We start from the raw sequence: 25,739 nt of genomic DNA, 5'->3' as shown, positions 1-25,739 counted from the left end.
GGGCACATGCCCAGTTGCAGGCTAGGCAGCCAATCAATGACTCTCTCATCATTGATGTTTCTATCTCTCTCTCTCCTTCTCCTTTCCTCTCTCTAAAATCAATAAAGATATATTTTAAAAAAAAGAAAGAAACAAACAAACACCAGGAAGCAGCCAAAATGCAGAGGCAAAGAAACATGTCACAAAGGAAAGAACAGAAGAAATCTCCAGAAGAGGAACTAAATGAAATAGATCCAAGTAAGCTAACAGATACAGAGTTCAGGATTTTGTTTATAAGGATGTTTAAGCATACTATTAGGGACATAACTGAGAAAATCAATAACATAATAAAGTACGAATTTGAAATGAAGGCTACACGAACTGAAATGAAGACTAATCTACAGGGGATCAACAGTAGAGTAGAGGACGCTGAGAATCAAATCAGCAATTTGGAACATGAGGAAACAAAAAACACCCAACCAGAAGAGCAAAAAGAAAAAAGACTCCAGAAATATGAAGATAGTATAAGGAGCCACTGGGACAACTTCAAGAGGCCCAACATTTGTATTATTGGGGTGCCAGAAGGGGAAGAAAAAGGCCAAGAAATTGAAAACCTATTTGAAAAAAATAGTTACAGAAAACTTCCTCTATCTGGGGAAAGAAATAGACTTACAAGTTCGGGAAGCACAGAGGGTCCCAAACAAGAGGAACCCAAAGAGGCCCACAGCAAGATACATCATAATTAAAATGCCTAAGGTTAAAGACAAAGAGACAATCTTAAAAGCAGCAAGAGAAAAGCAGTTAGTTACCTACGAGAGAGCACCCATACGACTGTCAGCTGATTTCTCAACAGAAACCTTGCAGGCCAGAAGGGAGTGGCAAGAAATATTCAAAGTGATGAAAAACATGGAACTTCAACCAAGATTGCTCTACCCAGCAAAGCTATCATTTAGAATTGAAGGTCAGATAAAAAGCTTCACAGATTAGAAAAAGCTAAAGGAGTTCATCACCACCAGACCAGAACTACAGGAAAAGTTGAAGGGTCTTCTTTAAGAAGAAGCTAATGAACAAAAGAATCTGATGAACTAAATAGATCCAGAGACATTGACACATGCGACAGACAATCATATTTCAGATTAAAGGTGGAAGGGGGGTGGAGGGTGAGAAGAGATTAACCGAAGAAGTTATATGCATATATGCATAACCTATAGACACAGACAATAATGGCGTGAAGGCCTGGGGAGGGAGTGGGAGTGAAGTGGAGGGGGTCAGTTGGGGGGAGGAAAATGGGACACCTGTAATACTCTCAACAATAAAGGTAAATTTTAAAAAATTGTGGCATATAGTATTGCAGTCATATTTATAATATAGTATTGAAAACTTATATTTTTCAAAAAACTGCTTACCAATTATGGGAGGGGGTAGAAGGTAAGGGAAGGGGAGAGGGAGAGGGGGAGCATTCTGTATGGGAAGTAATTCTTTGATTGCAAAGTTATAAAACAGTAAGAAAACTAGCATATTATTAATTTTACATTAGGCATCACTCATGCTTTGCTATGTAAGGATAGGCTATCCGCTTCTATACGAGTCTTGCACACAATGTTCTGTGCAATGAGTACTCATGTGAATACCCCAAAATACCTAGGCGATGATGATGATGTCGGCACAAAAACGTCTCATACAGTTCTTGCTGTACACTTACTAGATTTTCACGTGAAGACACGCACACACACACACACACACACAACAGATGCTAATTAACTGAACAGCAATGATTACTCATGGTTCCTTAAGTGGAAATGTATCATCACAAGGGTCTTGGTCCTTGTCGTCTTCACAGTGCCAGGCTGGGGGGGGAGGGGCAGGGGCAGGGGGGAGGGGGGCTGGGCTGCTGTCTCAGGGGCAGAGGCAGAAGGGGCAGTGGAGATGGAAGGGGAATAGGAGATACATACGCACTCAGTGTAACTGAGTACCTTGTAATTTCTGTCTCGCTTTTTTGCTTTTTTATTTCTCCAAAAATGTCTCTATATGGTATCAGTCTTTCTCTCACTGTCTGCTTTGGTTTCGGTGCCCGTATCATAGAAGGGTCCATGTCATAAAAGAAGTCAAAGCAAACCCTTCACCCCTCCCCACCTTTTTTGGTCACATCCACAGTCTCTCCTGATTTCCTGGTTGGCTCTGCTGCAAACGCTGTGAGGTCCTGCGCAACATCTGGGCAGTTGTCTCCAGCAGGAGTGTATTGTTTGGGGCTCGATGGCTTACATGAATTTTTCCGTAATAATGATGGCATCGTCAATGGTGTGATCCTCCTAGACTTTCATGATGTTCCCTCTACTGGGGTTCTCCTTCACAGCGTTGACAGTCCTTTCCATAGAGTACTGTAAGGTCTTAAAGGTCCTCATGACCCCATGATCTAAGGGCTGAATTATAGAAGTTGTGTTGGGGCAAATAGACCACGTCCGCACCTTCTGTGTTGAACTAACCAGATCCTGGGTGGTCAGAGACATCGTCCAATATCAAAACAACTTTAAAAGGCAGGCCCTTACTGGCAAGGTACTCCCTGACTTTAGGGACAATCCAGAAAAAGTGTCCTAGTTGTCCAGGCCTTCTTGTTGTACTATAAGCAAGGCCTGGCAGCTGGTGTTTATCTTTTCCCTCCAGGGCTCAGGGGTTTGCAGCTTTATAGATGAGGCAGGTCCTGATCATAAACCCGGGTCCTGATCGTAAACCCAACTGCATTTGCACAAAACAGTGGACTTAGCCCATCTCTTCCTGCGTTAAACCCTGGTGCTCGCTTCTCTTCCTTACTAATAAATGTCTTTTGTGGCTTTTTTTTCTTCCAGGATACGACAGTTTTGTCCGCATTAAAAACATGTTCAGGTAGATATCCTTTCTGCTGAATGATTTTCCTAATAGCACCTAGGAATTTATCTCCTGCTTCTTGGTTAGCAGAAGCTACTTCTCCTGTTATTGTCACATTTCTTAAGTCAAACATCTGGCTAATATGATCAAACCATCCTTTGCTGGCATCAGATCCTTCACCTTCTTTTCGCTTCAAGTTGTCATATAATGACTTCACTGTTTCTGTAATCACATTGGAGCCTATAGCATGTCTTTCTTATAGCAATCCTGCACCCACATAAAAGCTGCATTTTCAATGCAAGATAAAAAAATATATATTTTAAGCCTTCACTGGGGAGCTCAGTTGGTTAGAGCATCACCTTGATATGCCAAGGTTATGGGTTCGATCCCCAGTCAGGGCACATACAAGAATGAACCAATGAATGCATAAATAAGTGGAACAACAAATTGATGTTTCTCTCTCTCTCCCCCACCCCCTTTCCCAAATCAATCAATAAAATTGTTTTTTAAAAGATTGGATGTTAAATATATATATATTATTTTTTTTTTACAAAAAGTGCAAGGTTTTCACACCTGCTGGTATAGCTGCTCCATCCAATAGCTTCATGAATTTCTTTTTCTCTTTTAACAGCGGCTCCTATGCTGGGTGTATTTATCTTGAAATTGTGGGCGACTGCCACTGCAGAGCTCGATCTAAGCCATCTCAAGCAATTCAACTTCTTCTTATACTCTCATGACTTCCCTCCGCTTCTTGGGAGCGCTTCAAGTATCGCCAGTGGCACTTTGTATGGGTCCCACGGTGTTATTCAAGGTTTACAGTTTTGCACTGAACACGGTGCAAAGACACAAGAACCCTGAGAGATCACCTTACTGCAACACATCAAATTAGGTCAAATTTCCCAGAGAGATGAACTGCTCACATGGAGATGATTAGCATCATGGGCCGCCTTAAGCGGAACTCAGCAGGAGCAACAGGAGGAGGCTATAAAACTATTGCAGCGGTGCGGTGTCCACTCCAGGTAATTTCCCGCAGTAATGACTTAACACTGCAGCTTTACTTTGTCTACATTTTCCCTGATGGCAAATGGCACCATGGGCGTTCTGTGTTTGTGTGCATAAGTTTATTTATTTTTTATTTTTTTATATCTTTATTGATTTCATAGAGAGGAAAGGAGAGGGATAGAGAGATGGAAACATCAATGATGAGAGAGTCACTGATCGGCTGCCTCCTGCAGGCACCAAGCCCGCAACCCGGCCATGTGCCCTGACCGGGAATGGAACCCCGATCGCCTGGATCCTGGGTCGACGCTCAATCGCTGAGCCACGCCCGGCCGGGCTATGTGCATAAGTTTAGATAATTAAATTTATATAAGAGATTTGTGTATATTTTATGGTAGCAAATGGCAAAATAAAACTAGTGCCTACGCATTCATGACATAACTAACTTTTTTAAAATAATTAGTTGATCTAGTTTGTCTGATTTTTATTTATTTTTATATATCTTTATTGATTTCAGAGAGAGGAAGGGAGAGAGAGATAGAAACATCAATGATGAGGGAGTCGTCATAGACCCACTGCCTCCTGCAAGCCCCCAGCTGGGGAATCGAGCCCGCAACCCGGGCATGTGCCCTGACCGGGAATCGAACTGCGATCTCCTGGATCCTCGGTCGATGCTCAGTCGCTGAGCCACACCTGGCTGGGCATAACTAACTTTTCCTTAATTTTTTTGATATTTCTAGGCTACGTTTTCTAGTTTTGATATTTCTAGTGTAAGTTTTCTCAAATTGTTGCAAATCTTCAAAAAATTTTCCAGTATATTTATTGGAAAAAATCTGCATATAAGTGGACCCATGCTGTTCAAACCCATGTTGTTCAAGGGTCAGTTGTAACGCAGCTCCTAAGAAAAGTTCTCCATTCATCATTAGAGGAAAATGGCTTTTGCCGAGCAATAGCAAAAAGAGTTGGTGTTCTGTTGAGCAATGGCTTCCCAGCTGTAAGTTGGGGCCCGGGGGATGAGGGAGTGGGGCTGAGAGATAGCAGCAGCTCCAAGGCCAGAGGGTTCCTAAGTGGCTTTCCTCCTCAGAGGCAGGATCCTAGCTGCCCCGAGACTCCATCCCTGCAGCTTGTTCAGCAGTCTCCTATTCCAGCTTGAGCCCAAAGCTAATGGGGTCACGGTCCTTCCGAAAAGTCTTTTCTTCAAAAAGAGAAGTTGTGTCATCAATTTGTTGTTCTCACAGACCCCACTAATAACTATCGAGTATAAACCAGATGCTCAATAACATTACAACAGACCACAGTAACTCGTGAGGGAGTGTGAGGGTGAATTGTATGTGTCGGCAGGACTGGATTACGGCCTATCCAGATATTTGATTAAACTTTATTTCTGGGTGTGTCTAGGAGGAGGTCTCTGGATAGGATTAGCATTTAAATTGGGGCACTCAGTAAACCGATTGCCTTTCTCCATGTGGGTGGGCCTCATCCAATTCCTTGAAGGCACGAATAGAACAAAAAGGCAGAGAAGAGAGAATTTGCACTCCCTCTGCCTGACTGTTGGGCTAAGACGTTGGTCTTTTGCCCTTGGACTGGGACTTACACCATTGACTGTCCTAGTCCTCAGGTCTTCGGACTTGGACTGACCTACGCTACCAGCTCTCCTGGGTCTCCAGTTTGCAGGTGGCACATCTCGTGGACTTCTCGGCCTCTATAATTGTGTGAGCCAATCCACTCTAATAAGTATTTATAATAGATATAATAAATATATTTATTAAATATAAATATATACTTACACATACTATATTATGTATCAACATATATTTATTTTTATATAAATATAATATAGAAATATATTTATTATGTATAATATGTATATATAGTTGACCCGTGAATAACACAGGACCGAACTGCACAGGTCCACTTTTACGCAGATTTTTTTCCATTGACCTGTGCAGTTCAAACCCAAGTTGTTCAAGGGTCAATTCCATGTTTGGGAATCCTTGTATTTGGAGGGCCGACTATAGTTATACACAGATTTTCAACTGCTCTGGGGGTCAGTGCCCCTAACCCCTGAGGTTTCAAGGGTCAAATACACATTTATATCATCTATCAGTTCTGTCTCTCTGCAGAATCCAGAGAGTTTTGTAATGAAATTGTCACATGGGTTTAAAGGCAGTGTACCAGAAGGAAGAAGAAAACCCCAACTTCAGAAAGTAGGAAAACAAAACAAGTATTTCTTCAACTATAAGAAATGAAAATAATCATTTTTAACCTCTGGTCATTTCCTCAGAAATGAGTGGGTCACACAACTTCCTGATAAATAATTTGATTTGGTCTATCTATTAGGATAAATGCAGCTGTAACTTTGAACCCAAAGGATAAAACTTTGGGTGCAAATTTCCCCTACTCTGGATACGTTTGCAGTGGTCCCTCTAGTCCTCAAGTCCCAGCAAATTACATGGAAAGAATTTGAGCACAGTCTTAGCTTCTTAAAAGGGATTCATCTGGCATAGATTTTTTTGTCCGTTGACATGTTACCATTTCCTCTGCTCCAAACTTAAGAAAAGTGCCTTGGTAATTTGTAGTTATTGTTATTTTCTGTGTTCTGGAAACCTCTTGACACTTGTTCCTTGAAGAGCCTACAAGTCAGTTTTCCTATTCATATAAAATCTTCAACTCAGTCTTTTAAAACCCCTCTTTTATATAAGATTTTTATTTTAATTTTATGGGGAAAATAGTTGAACATGGTATTAACTGGCAGATACAGATAGTTTGAAAAAACTAGTCCACCCCGAAATTATTCCAAATAATTAACAACAATGACAAATCTTACTTCCAACTTCAACTGACACGTCCTAAATTAAGTTCCTGATTACCACACTTCCTCTCAGTTGGCGTGCACCTTGCAGATTACAAGGGGGACGCACTAAAACAGAAGCACCTCCGGACATCCGCTCGGGCTGGTGATATACATCATGTTGAGGGAGAAAGGACGAAGCAACTGGAAGCTTTTGGTGATATAGTGTCAAGTTCTAAAACAGCCCTGGAGGCTATTATAGGTCCTGTGCAGTTCTGCAAAAATTTTAAAAACAGTTTGTCAATGTACACACACACACACACGCATGCATGTACAGCCTGCTGGGATTTTGATTGGGATTAGATGAATCTATATTAAATCTGTATTTTGGAAGTATCATTTCTTAACAATATCAAATCTTCTTACAAAGTATATATCCTCATTTTTAGGTCTTTTATAGCAATATTTTATAGTTTTCAGTGTGCAGTTCTTTCATACTTTTGTCAGTTTATATTTTTTATGCTACTGTTAATGTTGATTTTTAATTTCAATTTCTAATTGTGCATTGGTAACATATAGAAATACAATTGATTTTTATACATTGCTTTGTATCCTACAACTTTGATAAACTCACTTATTAGTTCTAATACCTTGTTTGTAGATTCCATTGAATTTTGTACATAGACAATCATGTCATCTGTGTAAAAAGACAATTTTATTTTTAAATTTTTAATCTGGATGTCCTTTATTTCTGTTTCTCGCATAATTTCACAGTCTAGAATTTCCAGTACAGTGTTACATAGAGACATCTTGATTTGCTCCTGATCTTAGGGGGAAAGTATTCAGTCTTTAACAATTAAGTATGATGTTTGCAATAGGGTTTTTGTAGATACATTTTATTAGATTGGTGAAGTTTCCTTTATTTCTAGTTTGCCTAAGTTTTATGAGATGGTGAATTTTGTCAAATACTTTTTCTGTATTGATTGAAATGATTGTGTAACTGTTAAAGTCAACCTTGCATTCCTACGATAAAAACCATGACCATGATATATTACGTTTTTATTATATCGTATTACATTTACTAAATTTTGCTTAGAAGTTTTGCACCTATATTCACAAGGAATATTGTTTTGTAGTTTTCTTTTTTTAACTAATAGAGTTGACATTTTTTTTTGGTCCCATTACTCCCCTCCAAAACGATTCTCTTTGTTCTTCAAACAGGCTCTCTAACCCTTGCTTACTTTCTGTCTCTTCTGGCACTCCGAATATTGTTATGTTTCATGTTGTCCCACAGCTCCCTTAAACTGTCCTCCTGTTTAATTGTTTTTTCTTTTTGATTTTCTGATGGAGTGATTTTTTTCTACCCTGTCTTCTAATTTGCTGATCCAATCCTCAGCTTCCTCTAATCTGCTGTTTACTCCTTCCAGTGTATTCTTTATTTCTGCTATGTCATTCTTCATTTCTGACAGGTCATTTTTCATAGTTTCCATATCTTTTTTCATGCTGTTGAGCATCCTTACAATCAGTATTCTGAACTCTATATCTGAGAGGTTGCTTATGTTCATTTCATTTAGCTCTTTTACTGGAGATTTCTTTTATCCTTTCATTTTGGGCTTATTTTTTGTCTCCTCATTTTGGCTGCCTATTTGGGTTTTGTTTCTATGTATCAGATAGGCCTGCTAGGACTCTCAGTCTTTTTGGAAGGTCTCTGGTGCAGGCCAATGTCAGATGCTGTTTGTGACTTTTACCCTGTTTGGAGCTATCAACAACCCACAGCTTGTGACTCCCTCTGTTGGGTCTGAGTGCATTTGGACAAGACCAAGATGCACACCAAAGTCTGCTTTTCCAAGGCCTGGGTCTAGAAGTAGATCAGGCAAAAACTCAAAGCACTCTGAGATCTGCCTCTGCCGGCAGGCTGATTAATCTGATTCTCTTAATGAGTCTCAGGCTGTAGAAACTCCAAATGCGGCGGCTGATTGCTATCAGTCTCTCTCTTTAAAAAAAAAAAATCTTTATTGATTTCAGAGAGAGAAAGGGATAGAGAGAGAGAGAGAAACTCAATGATGGGAGAGTCATCATCAATTGGCTGCCTCCTGCATGCCCCGACTGGGGATTGAGTCTGCAACCCGGGCATGTGCCCTGACCAGGAACCGAACCACAATCTCCTGGATCTTAGGTCAATGCTCAACCACTGAACCATGGCTGGCCAGGCTGTTATCAGTCTCTTAATGAGCCTCAGGCTGTAGAAACTCCATGGGGTACAGCTCTTTGTGAAAGATGTCCTCTGCGGTGTGGGGGAATGGCCCTACACAGGAATCCAGAGGGGTGCCCTCTGAGCTCTATCTCCAGAGCCCACAACCCCAGATTCTCCTCACACAGCTCCAGTCCACTCTGCCCTCCCTCTGCTGGAGCCCAAGGTGAGTGGCTCTACGTGAAACTTTGTGCATTGGCTCTTTAAGAGTGTGTTTGCATTTCCGGCCATCTCTCCCAGAAACCCGGCTGCTTTTCAAGGCCAGATGTTATGTGAGCATCTTTCTCAATTCTGGTGCTCGTGGCTGGGAAGCCCAGCCTGGGATTTAGGCCCCAGAGTCCTCAGTGGGAACCCCCACAGCTGAGCGATCCCACCAGACCTTCAGCTGCTGCCTGTGGGAGCCCAGCCAGCCCTCTCTGAGCCTCTGCATTTCCTACCCGTCTCTATGTGGTCTCCACTTTTCCTCCTTGGTTATGAGGGTGCTCTCCAGCTCATCTTCAGTTGCAGTTGATTATTCAGGATGATTTTTCTATATTTTAGTTGTAATTCCAGTTTGGTCCTGGGAGAGTTTCAGTGTAGCTTCCACTCAGTCTGCTGACATCTTTCCAAAACTATTCTCTTTGACAGGAAGAGGGAGTGATTCTCCTTGCCATGCTGTTCGAAAACACCCAGAGTCACAGCACCACTGTCTCTGGTGAGGTAAAACAAGTCATATGAAATTGATAAGAAAGTGGGTCCTCTCTCTCTTTACCTGTCTGGTCAAGTCATTCCTGGCTGATGGACACCATCATGGGAGGGGGTATGTCTCATCATTGGGGGCCCAGGCACCATTGGCATGTGCCCTCCCACAGGTGGCCTCCTTCCAGGAGCACTAAGCATTTGTTCAGAGTTGTAGGAAAGGTGAGCAGGAGGTCCATGCTGAGAACCAGGTCCCACTGGTATCATCCCAGGTGGAGGAGAACCCCTCATTGGCATCATGGGCAAGCCCCCTATATGGGGCGCTGGCATTATCACAGAGTGAGGATCCAAAAGATGGGGTGGGGGGAGAGGTGGGATCGTTGTCCTCTGCAGGAAGAAGAGCTGAGAATGGAGGAGGTATCTTTCTTTGCTGAAATGCTGAGGTGGTTCTGTCAGTCAGGCTCTGAGCCTGCTCTTCCCTCCATTTCTGACAGTGATCCTTCACATTCTCTTTGTGTTTCCTACCACTGCAGTGTGTCTTTCTCACAGACGGAGAGTCATGGAAACTGGTATCAGTTTCCTTCTGCCTGAAGAGTGTCCTTTAACTATCTAGTAGTCACAGTAAAACTTGGGCAAGTTGTTCTGCAGGCCTCCTTGAGTTTTTGGAAGAGTTTGTGCAGACCTGGTATTATTTCTTAAGTGTTTGGTAAAACTCACCACTGTAGCCATCTGGATATGGACTTTTGTTATAGGAAGGCTTTGTCTGTTTCTTCTTGAGTGAGCTCTGGCAATTTGCATCTTTCAAGAAACTGGCCAATTTCATTTTTGTTTTTGACTTTATTGACATGAAGGTATTGCCAATATTCTCATACTATTCCCTTTTTAAAAAAATCCTCACCCAAGGATATTTTTCCATTGTTTTGTTGTTGTTTTTTTAGAGGAGAGTGAAGGGGGGGGAAGGGAGGGAGAGAAACACTGATGAGAAAGACACATCAATTTGTTGCCTCCTGCACATGCCCTTATCAGCTGGGATCAAACCTGCAACCCAAGTACATACTCTTGACCAGGAATCAAACCTGTAACTGAATCAAACCCGTCACCCTTTGGTGTGCCGGCCGACGCTCTAACCACAGAGCCACACTGACCAGGCACTATTCCTTTTAGTATCTGTAGGATATTTAGTGATGTTACCTCTCTCATTCCTTATATTGGTAATTTCTCTTCTTTCACCAATCTGGCTAAAGATTTATTGATTTTATTAATTTCCCCAGAGAACAAGCTTTTGGATTCATTGATTTTTCTCTATTAATAGTTTTTGCCTTTTATTTCATTGATTGCCACTTTGGTATTCCCCTCCCCCCCCATACTTTAGATTTAATGTGTTCTTGTCTAGTTTCTCTTATTTTTTAGTGTAAAAATGTGGTTTAAAAATTTTTTTTCTTTATTTTTATTGTTGAAACTACGACAAATGTCCCCATTTCCTCCCCTTTGCCAGGGCAAGTTATTTGTATCTTTAAAGTACATTTCACCAGGCTGTTGTTGCTCAGTGGTCGAGTGTCGACCCATGAACCTGGAGGTGGTCACAGTTTGATTCCCAGTCAGGGCACATGCCTAGGTTGCAGGCCCCCCATGGGGGGCGTGAGGAGGCAGCTGATCAGTCTGTCTCTCATCATCAATGTTTCTATCCCTCTCTCCCTCTCCCTTCTTCTCCCTGAAATCAATAAAAAACATTAAAAAAAAAAAGTACATTTCATGAAGGCAGAATATCCTTTGGCCTTTTCTCTTCAATGATAGTATACAATTTCTTGTGCAGTACACAAAATGTGCAACAGTAAGCTGAAAGCATACGCCTGCCCTCCTGGTCTTCAAGCTATTACTGTCACCCACTTTACTTTTACATGTACTGTGAAGTCCACAATATATTATTATGGCTGCTTAACCAATGATCTCTTAGGCTTGAGTAAGAATAAATCACGCATTTACCCATATTATATGCTACTCTTCCCAGTGCTCTTCATCCCTGTGTGTAGGTCTAGATTTCCCTCTGGTATCAGTTTCCTTCTGCCTGAAGAGTGTCCTTTAACTCTTCTTGTTATACTTTGTCTCCTGGTGATAGTCTTTCTGCTTTTGCAAGTCTGAAACACCTTTACTTCCTCATACCTATCCCTTTCTTTTCAGTGGTGTTTAGTGTACTATTGCCATTAAACTTTCTAGTACAATTTTTCATTCCCAGATTTCCATTCTATACTTTTCCCAATCTGCTTATTTTTACTCATGCCCTTTGACACCTCCCCTTATTTCTTTAAATATACAACATACTTTATATTGTTTGGTAACCCTAATATTTTAAGTCTTTGTAGGCCTGCTTCTATCAATTCTGCTTGTGTATTTTACCTGTTTGTGATTTTTGATCATGAATTTATAACCCTTGTAACTACCTCTGAGTTCCGCTGAAGACAATCTTATTTGCCTCTGCCAGGCACCTGGAAGGCACTAAAAACATGACATCACTTTAAATTTCCAGCTGAGGTGCAGACCAAGCACTGGGCCATAGAGAAGATTAATCTTAAATTCACTGATACCACCTAAGTTTGGCGAAGGCTGCTCCCAGATGGTGGGAGAAGCATCCATGCCCTGGCTGGTGTGGCTCAGGTGACTGGGCACTGTCCTATGCACCAGAATGTTGCTGGTTCTATTCTGGGTAGGGGGCATGCAGGAGGCGGCCAACTGATGTTTTGCTCTCAAATCCATGTTTCTCTTTCTCCCTCTCCCTTCCTCTCTCTCTAAAAATCAGTAAAAACATTTTTTTAAAAAAAGAAGAGAGCATTGATGGGACATTTCAGAAAGACTGAACTGGCCAGACTAGCGTGGCTCAGTGGCTGAGCATCGACTTATGAACCAGGAAGTCACGGTTCGATTCCCGGGCAGGGCACATGCCTGGGTTGCAGGCTCAGGCCCCAGTGGGGGGCCTGCAGGAGGCAGCCGATCAATGACCCTCTCATCACTGATGTTTCTATCTCTCTCTCTCCCTTCTTCTCTCTGAAATCAATAAAAACATACTAAAAAAAACCAAAAACCCAGCTGCAAAGGAAGGAGCCCAGTGTCAGGAACAGATTGTGCAGTTGGTGGGATCTCAATAAAAATTATTTTCTAGTGGAGAAATAAATAAATACAAATAAATTTCCAGTCTGAGACTGTTTTAGATTACCCAGGCTGTGTGACTAAATCAGCTAAGGGCTGCTGTGGTTCGATACCTCCTCTTGGGAGGTTTCCCCTCGGACAATCTTCCTTGCTGCCCTGGGGGACAAGAGAGGCAGGGGAGGCAGGCAGTTTATTCGCGGCTCGTCCTCTGCAGGTCTATGCTGTCCGAGTGCCGGCTCCGACATCTCCCCCCAGCGCTCCCACCGTGGGCGGCCCTCAGCTTCCTCTGCTGCTGTTGCCCCTGCCCCGCCCCAGGCCGTGAAAAGCAAAGTTGCCTGACACTTGGCAAATATCCCAAGTGTGAAAAGTGGCACCAGTGCCCTAATTACATCTTTGGGTTTCTATTTCCATTAAACATTTTTTATTTATTTAGTCTTTGAGAAATGTTTATTTGCAGCCCATTGGTACATTTTAAATACTGTTTTTTGATATGTATTCCAGATGTTTTAGTTGTTTTCAGCTGGTCCTTATCAGCCATACAGCTGGGAAATCTGTTCTTTAACAATACACAGTATTCGAATATCCATCCGGACCCAGAGGCAGGCGCGAGAACACACCAGCAGCTACCATGAGAGCAAGTCTCGGGTTCACAGCAGTGGCTCTGCCTGTCCCCTCGCAGGACTGATGCGAGAGCTACGTGAGGTAATGTAACCCTTGAAGCAGGGACTGGCTCTGGTAAGTAGGCTGTGGGGAAACCTTTTTACTAGTGTGGAAAGTTGCAATCACGTACCTGAGTAAGAGCACACATCTTACCCAATGATCCCACAACCCCTGGTCCCTGACTTACTCTACCACGTAGTAACTCAAACCTGTGCTTATACTGACAGGGAAATAACCCCTGAGCTGGTCACAGGACGGGCCCCACATCCAGAGCAGGATGCTATTGGATGCTTATCTGGGATATGTCACCATCATATACGCCCGAGTGAACACACAGGCCTCTCACCATTAAGAAATGTGAAGAGCATACACATAAACAAACATGATTATAAACTTTGTATTTTTATGGTGGACAGTCATCATTTGCTCCAACAGCCATCTGAAGCCAATAGTCCTGATTATTAAAAATCACAAAGTTGTATAAATGTTCTCCTCCTTTCTGAAAACCATGTTCGTTTTCTCTCCATGAAACAGGGCTGTCTGCGAAGCCTTGAACCGACAACGTTACCCAAGGAGCTAACTTGGGTTCATCAAAGTAGCGACTGAAAAAGAAAGATAACTCTTAATAAACAGTAAGAATTAGGAATGCTCACTTTTTTTTTTTTAACTTATTCAGGGAAAGTGCTATTTCTGATGTTCCAATGAAGCTCAGAGCTTAACTTTATTTATAAAGTCAGGAGAGGCAAGTTAAATTTCCAATGCTATATTGTGAATTCAGTAAAGGTTAACCAATATACAATGCACAAAACAAACTTCAGCTTTTCCCACCTCCATTGTGGAAGATCATGTAAGATTCAAAGAACTACAAAAACCCTAAAATGCATAAGAATCGTTTCCCTCACTTTAATAGTGCTGTTTTCAGAGTCTCCGTTAACTGAAACACTGCAGAATAATGTATCAGATTCTAAAAAGTAAGCTTTCCTATTGAAGAAAATCAAAATACTAATCAATGTGAAAAAGAATGCTGGGTTTAAAAAGGAAAATCCTCAAGACTTCAGTCTTAGACATTTTCCAGGTGAAGACTGAGAGCTTACTTTGTAGACTTTTCAATATGGGATTTGCGTTTCCTGACATTAGATACAATGTAGCACTTATTTATATAACACCTCCCCAAATGAAAAAAGTAATACTACTTTATACAATCCTTGGCATATTATTGATGCCCAGTGATTCACAGGATGTTGGAGCTGGAACTGATCTTAGAAATGATTTGGATTCAGATATGGTCAACTCCCTTTTTGCACCCCAAAATCAGATATTTTGCAGAACTCCAATACTTAAAACAGATCATGTCTTTCATAGAGTATTGGTATTTTCTTAAGTGACATTATAACTTCAACTGTACCAAAATGACCCGGGGGAACAGAACAAAAAAAATGAGCAGTTTGTTTTCAAGAAGTAGCGTTAAGCTCTGTTATTTGTCTTTTCGTTAGGATGAGTATGTGGCAACAGAATTTCCTGTCACCAAGGATAATCATGTCATTTAAGATGATGTTGCTGCACTATGAGCCCAAACAAGGAAAGAAACAGGCAATGTGTGAGACAGGACGCTGAAATCCTGAACAGCAGCACTGCTCCTAAAACATCACGTTGGCAAGCAAGACAGAAAAAGGCGGTGTTCATACCACAGCTGTTCCAGCAGGAGACATATCTTCTCTGGAACTATGAAACCCGTGATGGTACACACACAAGCTCTGGCCATCACTGTGCTCGGCTGAGGACAGCAATAGGTCGATAGGAAATTATTAGGTTCATTATTTCTGCACGAAAAAGAGAGAAAACACATCTATATCCACCACAGGATCACTTTCAAAGTATTAAGCCCCTTTCAAAAACAAGAAGCCAGAGCCCTTAGAGACCCAGGAACCCTCACACGCACAGTTTGGCATTGCTGAAGACGGCGCCCAGCCAGTCCAGGAGCTCCCCTGCGCTGCAGGCCGCCCCCGCCTTTCCCCGAAGCTCACTGCTCTGTAGCACCGGGCACTGCAGATCTGTCATCGTGCTCACTGCTATTTTTGGCTGATGCTCCTGAATTCCGTAATTGGAAAAGTATGACATCATCGCTGATTCTTCTACACCTTAAAAAAAACCATATAAGGTCTTTTGAATATTGTAAACAAGTTCCATGAATCCCTAAAACTACCCCATCCCATCTGAGAGGTACCGAAGCAGGTAGGATTAAGTGAAATGGAAGGAAGTCGTGCAAAGCTTTATTCAAATTAAAATCATTTAAGTTGCTTTCAGCAAGTTGTGCCAAAGTTCTGTAAACATTCATTTTCTTTCACACTTTCCCAGAAAAGCATAATACTTTCAGATTCAACCCATGCTAGTTTCATCATCTGCTGTTGTAAGAAAATTTCAACTTAAGGCCAAAAGCATTACTTTTGTACAAATAAAATTAATGAATTCTATAGAAAAGGAGCATATGTGCACAATCTCTATAAAAGAAAGAGAAGAGGAACTGAATGATGACAGAGCCACAGTCAAGTTAGTCTTTGAACCCAGCAACCCAGTGTATCCTCAAGGATTTCCCAATATCCTTGGAAGACAGACATAGTGGCCCTCTCCAGCAAATGGCAGGCTTGTTTGCTGTTTCATCTAATGGAAATAATGTCCCCCCTCCCTCCAGGCAAAGGTCAGCAGGCTTACTGCTCAGTATAAAAGATTTGAGTTCCTTCAGCTCCAGTCTCCCTTCCTGCAGCATGTATGTGCCAGCATCACCTGGCCCACCGTGCATCTCCCGGTAGGAACTGAGAGTTGGTGGGCTGGTGAAAATGCTCATACTCTGGCCACTGGTATTGCTGAGTAATTAAGTCCTTTGTCTCTGACTGATGTCTTCTGCCAGCATCTGTGAGACTGTGCAGGCTAACTTCTTAGTTTGTAAGTAGGGTAAAATAGCATAGTTCCTGACAACCCCTTAAAATAATTAGGAATCTTAGGAACATAGATGCAGAACCCAATGCATAGATGGTCCTCGATGAAGACTTAATGTGACTGAAATGTCAGTCATCTCTCTGCCCTCTTGTATCTCTGAAGTATCATGATTTAAGTCTCATGCAAGCAATCTGGAACACCCAGTGACCAGACATGTCCCATGAGGGGCAGAGAGATGGACATATTTCCAAAATGGACCCATGTGCTTCCCTATTCTCCAAAAGAGAGTACTACACCATCGGAACTGTAGTATTATTTTAAAACCTTACAGCCAAGCTGTTTGAGATAAGCTGGAGGAAGGAGAGAAACAGATAAAGGTTAGCTGCTCAGCAGCTACTCTTAAGATCCCTGGATCTACATGTAACCAGGAGGCAGATGGCTGTACACATAGATTATCCTGAACTACGGTTCCTGGGGATGTGAGAGGGGCCAAAGCAGCTTCCTTCATAATGTTCACACGTATATGCACATAATATCCCCGACCATAGGGATGAATCACCGTTCAATTCTTCATGACTCCCCTTTAATTAACAACTAGATTTCAAAATCACTATAGTATTTCATAATTGATTCTTCGTACCTGCATGATGCCAAGCCAAAAGAAAATCAAATTTCAGGGGCTTCTTTTCTTTGAAGGACCAGGATATTCTTTCATACTTCTTAGAATCCAAGTTAAAGGATAAGTCCATCAAATCAATGGAAATAACTTAAAAAATGGAAAGAGAAATAAACATTTCATTCATATATAAATAGCTTACACTGTGGAAAAAGAATTATATTAAAAAACCAGAATTTTGGGAAACTTTATGGACAGTAAAAATTATTTTGTTCTTTTTGCATGCTCTTTGTTTTACCAAATCAAAACTCTGCCTTTAATAGGCATTTCTAGCATTGAGAGCTAATAACATGTTTTTAATCCATACTTTTCCTAGGTCAAAGGCCAAGGGCAGAGTAAACTCTAACCTACCTATGGATGTGGCACCTTTGCTTTTGATGCTCAAGCTGGATACTGCCAGCAGAAGGACAACTGTTCACTCACAAGTACATTTCTACCAGTAGCCACAAAGACTTGGGCAAATCAAAGGAAATGCTTCTTTTGATTTTTTGAAATATGTTTGCATTGATTTTAGAGAGAGAGGAAAGGAGAGGGAGAGAGAGAGAGAGAAACATGGGTCAGCTGCCTCCTGCACGCCCCCTACTGGGGATCCAGCCCGAAACCCAGGCATGTGCCCTGACCTGGAATCGAACTGGAGACCCCTCCATGCCAGGGGACAACGCTCAACAAACTGAGCCCCACCGGATAGGGCTCAAAGGAAATTCTTTAAGAACAAGTTGTAGACTCTTACCTTGAGTTCATTATTTTGAATTTTTGACCCAAAACGTAAATACCAAACAGACCACTCCAATTCTGTGATCTTTATAAGATGCAGCCTGTGGCCGAGGAGAAACAGCATTATCTTATCCCCCCTGAGGTCCAACTGAGAGCCCTTGAGTCCGAAGTTTTAAACCCAAGAAAAACTCATACTTTTTCTGAACAAAGAGAATAGAGGCAATTTAAATTGAAATTGCCATGAGACGATTACTACCTTGTTAGAAACTGATGGAGCAAGCATCATACTTACTAAATTTCATTACTTTCCTGCCAGAATAGTGAGATGGACGACCTTGAAGTCCAGTTTCTTCATAAGTGTCTTTATCCAGTGATAAAATTAATTTCCCTATAAATCAAATAAGTCCCATAAAAAAGATGTCAAAATATGACATGTTCTATGACTAAAAGAAAGCAAGGTGATATCAGTGCAAAAAATTGCATACAAGAATTTTATTTATAATACAGGATATTATTTATACATACAGACATCTTATTTATAATACAAGGATACTGTCTATACAGTATACACACAAGGATATTATTTATAACAGTGAAACAAGAAGTTTATCTAAATTCCTACTGAAGGAGGAATGAACAAGTCACTGTGCACCCTCTTCTGGAATACCTTCGAGACATTAAACACAGTATGTGAGAACTATATGCACTGATATGGAAAGATGTCTACGATATATAGCTTAGAAAAAAGGCAAATAGAGAAATAATATAATATGATGTAATTTATGTTAAAAAAGAAGCACCTATATGTGTGTTTATAAATTTACAGAAAATGTCTAGAAGAATGAACACAACCTGTTAACAACAGTTCCTTCTAAGAAGGAAGGTGGATTTGAAAGAAGGGGGATGGAAGGGGAACTTTCACTTCATACACATCTGTATGATTTGACTTTTTTTTACAGTACGAATTTTTTTAATTAAAGAAGAAATTCTTTAATTAAAGAACTAAATTAATTCTTTAATTAATTAAATAATTAATTAAAGTGTTGTTACCATTTGGCAGCAGGGCAGCAGCATTATCTTCATCAATATTTGTATTGTATGATAGTGCATAGCATGAACCTGTAAGAGAAAGCCCAGAGGAGAAATTAAGGAAAAAAAACACAGCTGCAAAAAGTTAGTGGATTATTTTTACATGATAATAAATATTCCAGATTACTGCTCCAGGTGATTCAATACACCTAAAACCTGCCCATGCTAACCTGGAGGATTCGAAAGGCCAAGCACAGTTAGTTTAATCCCCTGCCCAAGGCCTGTCTGTGCAAGCTGACTACCATCAAGCAGAAAATGGACTAATGGGGCGCGTGTCTTTGGGGATGCTGGCAGAGACGCACAAAGTGGAATACTAGGTAGTGTACACACCTGAGAGGCAGGGGTTGAATCTCCAGGCTGAGATTCAAATGTGCCAGGAACTTATATGAAGTTAAGAAAGCTACTCAATCTCTCCCAGCTTAATTTCCTCACTTGTAAAATGGGGATCAGAGGCCTATGTCACAGTTGTTGCAAGGATTTAAATTGTCTAGGATATGTAACAGTGCTTACTAAGCTAGTGTCCACACTTCACAAAGTGGTATCCAGCTTCAAAACAGAGGAAAGGGATGTCCATGAGACCAAAGACAAGGTGTCTGGCTTCATCAGCAGCCCCAGCAACAGCAGAATGAGGGGAGCTCCAAGTAACTAAAGACTCTTCACAGCTCCACTGGGGAGGGCCAGCAAGGGTCCTACAAGATAAGTAAGTGGCTTACTTATAAGTATAGTAACTTATGTAGTGAGGGTGGGATCTCTAAAGACTTTCTGAAATACCATTTCATACAAGTGGATCCCTAGGAAACTGCAATAAACCAACTGACCCAGCAGTTATGAATGGGAATGAGGTGAGCAGAGGAGGGTGAGAGTCATAAAAATCTAAGCAGAAGACATCAAACCACAAGTACCCAGCCTTGTGAACAGTTGCTGTGGTTGCCTCAGGAAATCACCCTTTTGAGACAGCTGTTGTGGGAACTACTGAGAGCAGTGTTCTTTGCAGCCACACACCCAACAGCACTGTATCTGAATACATGGATCAAAAGACTTTCCTTTTCATTAATCCTTGTTTTAAGATGAGGGATACTCCCTTGTTACAACATCCCCATGCCACACTTGAGGACAAGTGTCATCAGAAACCACCACCTGGTGAGAGCATGAGAAAGAGAAAGGTGAGAATACTGAGAGGTGGGGGGACTGATGCAGGCACCTGACCACACAGCCCGTGGCCACAGGCTGCACGTAAAACAAGGACCCTTGCATTGTGATGTGATCTCACAGTACTTCCTCATCTTACCACGTTCAGAGACACTACAGTTTTTCTTACCTTTCTTTACAAAAGTATTGATGAATTCGTGTGTAATTAACTCATGAAGAGGCAAATTCTTCACAAAGTAATAGGCTCCAGTTTCCATGACCAGGTTTTTCAGTTCTTTTGATAGTATCCCACATTCAGGAATCAGAAATGAAACCTGTTGGAATGTGTAGAATAAACAAGTCTTATTTTCATGTAGATCAACACGCAGGTCTTTAGGGAATCATATAACATCAAGGCTGCTCCACAGATTTCTACAGAACTCTTACAAATTAACTTGTCAGTCTCAGGGGGAAAAATCTGACAATTCAAGTTTTTCATTTCTGTAGTCAAACATTCTTACCATACCGGAAAGAGAATGAGCGAAAAAACTTGGTCTTCTTAATATTTTATCTTTTATAAATAAGCAATATATTTTATGTCCTGTTCCTAATCAAATTTTAGGGAAATATAGGACAATTGAATATCCCTCAGTTTGTTTGTCCTAGTACCAGGCTTGAGTCAAAGGAGCTGTCCCTTAGGGCAGAAGGAATTTATCCCTTCAGAATCCATCATTAAGAGGTCACATGGGAGCAGAAGCGCTCCTGGGTCTTTCTATTCTATAGACAGAAGATTCTACAGGTCAGGGCTGGCGAGTTAGGTGGACACCCCCGACTGCCGCCCGCAGGGAGCTTCCCGTCCGAAGCAGGGAGGCTAACCTACCGTTTCCCACGTTGCCCGAGCGCCGCGCACCTTGGAAGCCGCTCTTCCCAAGCCTGAAGGCCAGTCTGTCCCCAGGACCGGGCCGCCCCTTGTGTCCGAGAAGCTGGCCAGTGGGGACTAGGTGAAGCCCAGGCCGATCAACTTGAAGTGCCCAAGGCTCAGCCCACGTCTTTCCGAGGCCTCGCCACTTAAGGTCGGGAGAAGCAGCCTATAAACAGCGAATTGGGGCTGCTCCCTCCTCAGCAAATCCTGGTAAACCAGTAATCCACTCCGAGGCTGCACTTCCCACATCTGCACAGAAGGCACTCCGTGAGATGACATTTTAATTTTATTTTACTTTATTTGTTTTTTTGGTTAATCCTCTCCCAAGGATTTTTTCCCGTTGATGTTTAGAGCGGAAGGGAGGGAGGCAGGCGGCGGAGAGGGAGAAGCCTGACCGGGAGAGGCGCCGGGCCGGGCGGCCCCCAGCGTCGGGGGACGGACCCCGCACCCAGGGCGCCCGGGACCGGATCCACCCCGCGACCCCAGGTCCGCGGGCGACTCTAACCACCGAGCGCGGCGGCCAGGGCGAGGGTGCCATTTTCAAGCAGCAACAGCCAATGTTACCAACCCCCCAAAACTCCTAGGTTGTGCCTGCCGGCAGGGCCACCGCGGCGGACACCTCCCCAAGGGGCAGAACCGGCACCGTTTGCCCGGAGGCCGCCGGGGGCAGCAGGCGCGCAGAGGGGGGAGTTCCCGTAACCTGGAGGCTCCGGAAAGACCCACCGCGGGTGGGAGAGGAATTAAGTGGCGGGGAGGAGGCGAGACGCTGGCTTCGACTTGGGGAGAAAGCGCGTTGGACACGACCGGCCTGCAGCTGCACTTCGCAGCCGTCACGCCCCCCTAACTCCCGGGTCCTGGCCTCGCCCCCGGCCCCTCCCCGCAACGCGCGGCACCCGGGCCGGGGAAGCGACCGCAACGACGGCGAGCGGCGTGCGGACCAGGCCGGGGGCTCACCGCCTCACGCCCGGCGCCCTGGGAGTTGTAGTTCTGCAGGTCCGCACGCTACTGGCTCGGAGCGGGTAGAGACTACACTTCCCAGCACTCCCTGCGAGGGGACCGGCCACGCCAGAGCGCGGCATCTCCGAGCCTCCCCGGCCCGCGCGCGGGCGGCCGTACTCACTCTGTAATTGTGGTAGTGCGTCTCCACGACATGCCTGTGGCGCGACTTGTCGTGGCCGAAGTTGGATTTCTCGCAGACCAGCAAGTGCCGGGGTACCTGTCGCAGCCTGCGCAGGGTGGCCATGCTCTCCCTTTCGCAGGCCCTCCAGAAGCTGGGCGTGCCCGCCCCCTTCTCACCGCCCCGCCCCTCTCGCCCCGGCCTCCCCACAGCCCCGCCCCGTCTCCCCGCCCCCTCGCCGCCCCGCCCCTCTCCCTGCTCCGCCCCTTCTCGCCCCGCCCCTCCCATCGCCCCGCCCCTCCCATCGCCCCGCCCCTCGCCCTGCTCCGCCTGGCTGGGTGAGGCGGGCTCGCAGGTAGGGGTGGGGCTCGCCGCGAGGACCAGCCTAAGCTTCTTTGGAACCCAGGCAGGTGCTTGTTAATAGATGCCTGACCCTGTAAATTCCCTGCCTAAAATGGAAATTCCTGGTACCTGGGAACCTGGAACTAGCCTTTTCAAAGCCGCCTTTCCCGCCATGCCCTCCATTCCTCCCAACTGCTGTCCTCCCATGAAGCCTCCCTCTGAGCGCAAACCCTGCCCCCCCCCCTTGGTTCTTCTCAAAATATTAAGGAAGTTTCTTTAGGAAGGGGATATACAATTTCTGTTTTCAGCCCTACAATAAGATGCCTTTGGGACCACTTTTAAGATCCCTCTAAAATATCCTTCAGAACCTCTTAATAATTTGTTGATGTTGGGAGTTACAGTGATAATTCATTTTGCTTTTTAATTTTTCTGATCAACTCCAATTATTAGGTAACGACATGCTTCTCAGACTACAGCATGCACAGCCCCAATTCTGTGCAGAGAGGATGCAAAACAGCAGAACACCTGTGGTACAACTTTCTGGACCATTGCTTTTACAATAAGATTTGGAAGAACTGAAGTTAAGTAACTTACAAGGTTAGTATAAGAAACATTCAAACCTGTGAAGAATTTTTGTGAGTTTACTTGAGCCAAACTGTTGACAAATGCCGGGAAGCAAAATCTCAACAGATTGAGAGAATGTTTCAGAGACTAGCACCTTATTTTATAGACTACAATCAAAAGAGGAGATGTATGTGGGTTACGTGAAATTCACTGGTGATAGATTAGGGAGGCGGGAGGAAGCAAAGTCAGGAAACCGCTGGGATTGGATAAAAAGTAAAATGATAGACACATACTTTTTTACATAGGTGGGTGCGGGACAGTTAACAGTCACCAATTAACAACAGTGATGAGCTTTGTGGTCTGTGTAGAGTGGTGCCTGTGCTTTGAGGGGTCTGGAAAAAGGGAAATTACCTTGACATTCCAAAGATATGTTATTGTAGATGATAAAGACAATAGGCTCAGTTAGGGTAAAGATTGACATTTGTCAGGGAAGATTCTGGCCTAGGACATGACTACCTACCATAAATTGCTTTCAGTTAAAAAGTTTTAATTGCAGACCATCCTTTGTGATTACTTTAGGTCTCTGAGTTTGCAAGGCCTCCACACAGGCCTTCCCTGAGCTAGTCAGGTTAGCTTGTGGCCCCTTTTCGCCCACAGTATTAAAAAATTTAAAATGAAGACAAAGCTGAAAAGTCACCTGGTGGTTATTGTCACTAACTTGTGCCCAAAATGTCAGACTGTCGTGGAGAAAATGCTAAGGGAAACCTATTTCTCCTTATTTTAAATGGGAAAAAATTACAGTGGTACCTCGGTTTTCAACCGTCTCCATTGACGAACATTTTGGTTTACAAAGGCCGTAAACCTGGACATCAATGTGCCTTGGAAGTCGAACCTGCCACCTGGCTTCTGCTGAGGGCAAGATCCTGAGGCCTAGCTGTCCGCTGTGGATCCCTTGGTTTTTGAACGTTTCAGAACTCGAATGGTCTTCTGGAACGAATTGCATTAGAAAAGCAAGGTACCACTGTGTAAGGAATAGTGGGTCCTTTGAAAAACTCTAGGCAGGCGCCCTCTAGAGCACACCCAAGCCATCTTCCCCCTTTCTTTCTCAGGCTCGCTTTTTCTCCCTAAGTTTTAAGGGTCCCCACAAAACTTGCATCCAGGGGAGCAATGGGCTGAGGCAGCTCATCCCAGCTAACCCCCTGAACCTGTCTCCAAGGCCTGCTTTTCTATGACTTATCAGTGAGGCAACAGCAGCCTCACCTTGGCTCACTTCTTTCCTACGTCTCTAGAGAGGCAAAGCAGCCCCTCCAGGGCTCTCCCCTGTGGCTGCTTCTATCCTAAGCCATTCCTTGTTTCAGTGTCCCCAGGTTTAATAAACATATTCTGAAAATCAAAAAGAAAAACTCTACCAATTTCCTAAATCACAGTGTGACACCTAGACATAAATTACAAATATATTCAGATGTAAAATGCTTAAAACATTGCATCTTGGTCAGTTCACAATTAAGTAGTGGTGTCCTCCCTGAAAGCAGCAACATCATATTTGTTCATCTCCTTCATTGATATTCCAAAGCTTTGCCAAGTGACTAGTGTGATTCTGATGGTCTACCAATTGTATTTGGAAGCAAGATGAAGCTTTTCTAGCAAACCATTTAGTTTAAAATGTTTTAGTAAGTTTTGAGGACTCAGTATATATTTTGTGAACATCAGCTGTAAAAACATGTATTGAGAGATAGATATCTGTTATGCAGTTTGGGTATTCAAAACTCAGACCTGTCTTTCCAGGGAAACATTACTCAAGGATTTGTTTTGTGGGGTGTGCCAGTATTGTGAAATAGAAAGCAAAAATCCCATTTATTTTACAGATTAAAGCTGTAACTTCAAGTAAATTTAGGGCTGAGGAGTCCTTTTGGCCCACCTTCCCAGAGTTCTATGCCTGCAACAATTCCTTGTCAATATCATTCATTTCCCAGTCCCTCCCTGGGTCATTTCTATCAGCATACAAAAACATGCCCTAAGATGCATTAAACAAAAAAATACTTCTTTTTACCCTAGATACCTTGTATGTACCATTCTGTTTCTCTGCTCCTTAGAGCCACCTGTCCTCACATTCTCTCCTGAACCCATTCCATTCTAGCTTTCCTCAACTCTACTTTATTGAGAAGTAGTAGTGTTATAGGATAGTAAGAAGCTAGGAAAATTCCAGGACAAGGGGGATAGCAAAACTAAGACAAATAGTTAAACAGCAGTTTGCAGCCACCTAGTAAATCCTATCTTCCTTAAACCAAAGACACTTAAGAGTAAGTGGTTTGGGCTGCTCTGCAACTAGAGGGTAAATAGCTTAAATCACCCTACTGAGGGAAACAGACAGCAGAAATCCAATTAGTGCCATTCACCAACTACACCCAAGGGTAGGCAAATTGAGAGAATAAATCTCATTTTGGTGCATCAGCATGATGATGTACCAGCTTTGGTAAAGCTCATGAATATTCTATTGAGCCTCCTCTAAAGTCTCAGCCTTTAAAACCCCTGAAAATGAAGGTCCCAGTGCACTTTCCCTCCAGGGAGCATGCCCATACCATTCCCTTTCCCCTCTCCTTTCCCCACAGACACATACCTCCTAAACTCCAAGGGGAGCCCACAAGACTTGAAACCAGGGGAGCAATGGGCAGCGGAAGCTTGTCCTAGACTAACCCCCTGAACCTATCTCCAAGGCCCCCTTTTCTCTGACTTGCCAGTGAGCCAAAGCAGCCCACCCTAGGCTCTTCTGCTACTTCTGTGCCCTTCCTAGTCTCACTGTGCTAAGTGTGTTTTTCTGCTGTCAGTAAATCTTTGCTTGCTTTTCTACATTTCGTCTCTTGATTGAAACCTTTGCTTCAAGAAGACAGGAAC

General features: G+C 43.2%; 1 protein-coding gene, 1 long non-coding RNA gene and 1 pseudogene across 3 annotated transcripts; 1 reads left to right on the top strand and 2 right to left on the bottom strand.

The window, feature by feature from the left end:
- Positions 1-9,629: 9,629 nt before the first annotated feature.
- Positions 9,630-10,289, bottom strand: LOC107537063 (U1 small nuclear ribonucleoprotein C-like; annotated as a pseudogene).
- A 3,133-nt stretch (positions 10,290-13,422) lies between these two features.
- RPP40 (ribonuclease P/MRP subunit p40) lies at positions 13,423-22,091 on the bottom strand. Of its 2 annotated transcripts, none has more exons than XM_016213006.2 (8): positions 21,945-22,091; positions 20,093-20,237; positions 18,736-18,804; positions 17,978-18,073; positions 16,936-17,061; positions 15,295-15,499; positions 15,047-15,181; positions 13,423-13,963 (listed from the first exon to the last, which is right to left on the bottom strand). In XM_016213006.2, the coding sequence occupies exons 1-8, from the start codon at positions 22,065-22,067 to the stop codon at positions 13,765-13,767; spliced, it is 1,098 nt and encodes a 365-aa protein (XP_016068492.1). In that variant the 5' UTR covers positions 22,068-22,091; the 3' UTR covers positions 13,423-13,764. The 2 variants fall into 2 exon arrangements, with proteins under 2 accessions (XP_016068492.1, XP_016068493.1); XM_016213007.2 differs by having other exon boundaries at positions 15,301-15,499.
- Positions 21,828-23,731, top strand: LOC107537072 (uncharacterized). The gene is made up of 3 exons (XR_015714994.1): positions 21,828-22,036; positions 22,734-22,880; positions 23,701-23,731. It is a non-coding gene; the product is annotated as an uncharacterized LOC107537072 (long non-coding RNA).
- The last annotated feature ends 2,008 nt before the right edge of the window (positions 23,732-25,739 follow it).

The sequence above is a fragment of the Miniopterus natalensis genome, chromosome 9 (genome assembly GCF_054644295.1).
Source record: "Miniopterus natalensis isolate mMinNat1 chromosome 9, mMinNat1.hap1, whole genome shotgun sequence".
NCBI lineage: Eukaryota > Metazoa > Chordata > Mammalia > Chiroptera > Miniopteridae > Miniopterus > Miniopterus natalensis.
This window is presented reverse-complemented; position numbering and strand designations above follow the sequence as displayed.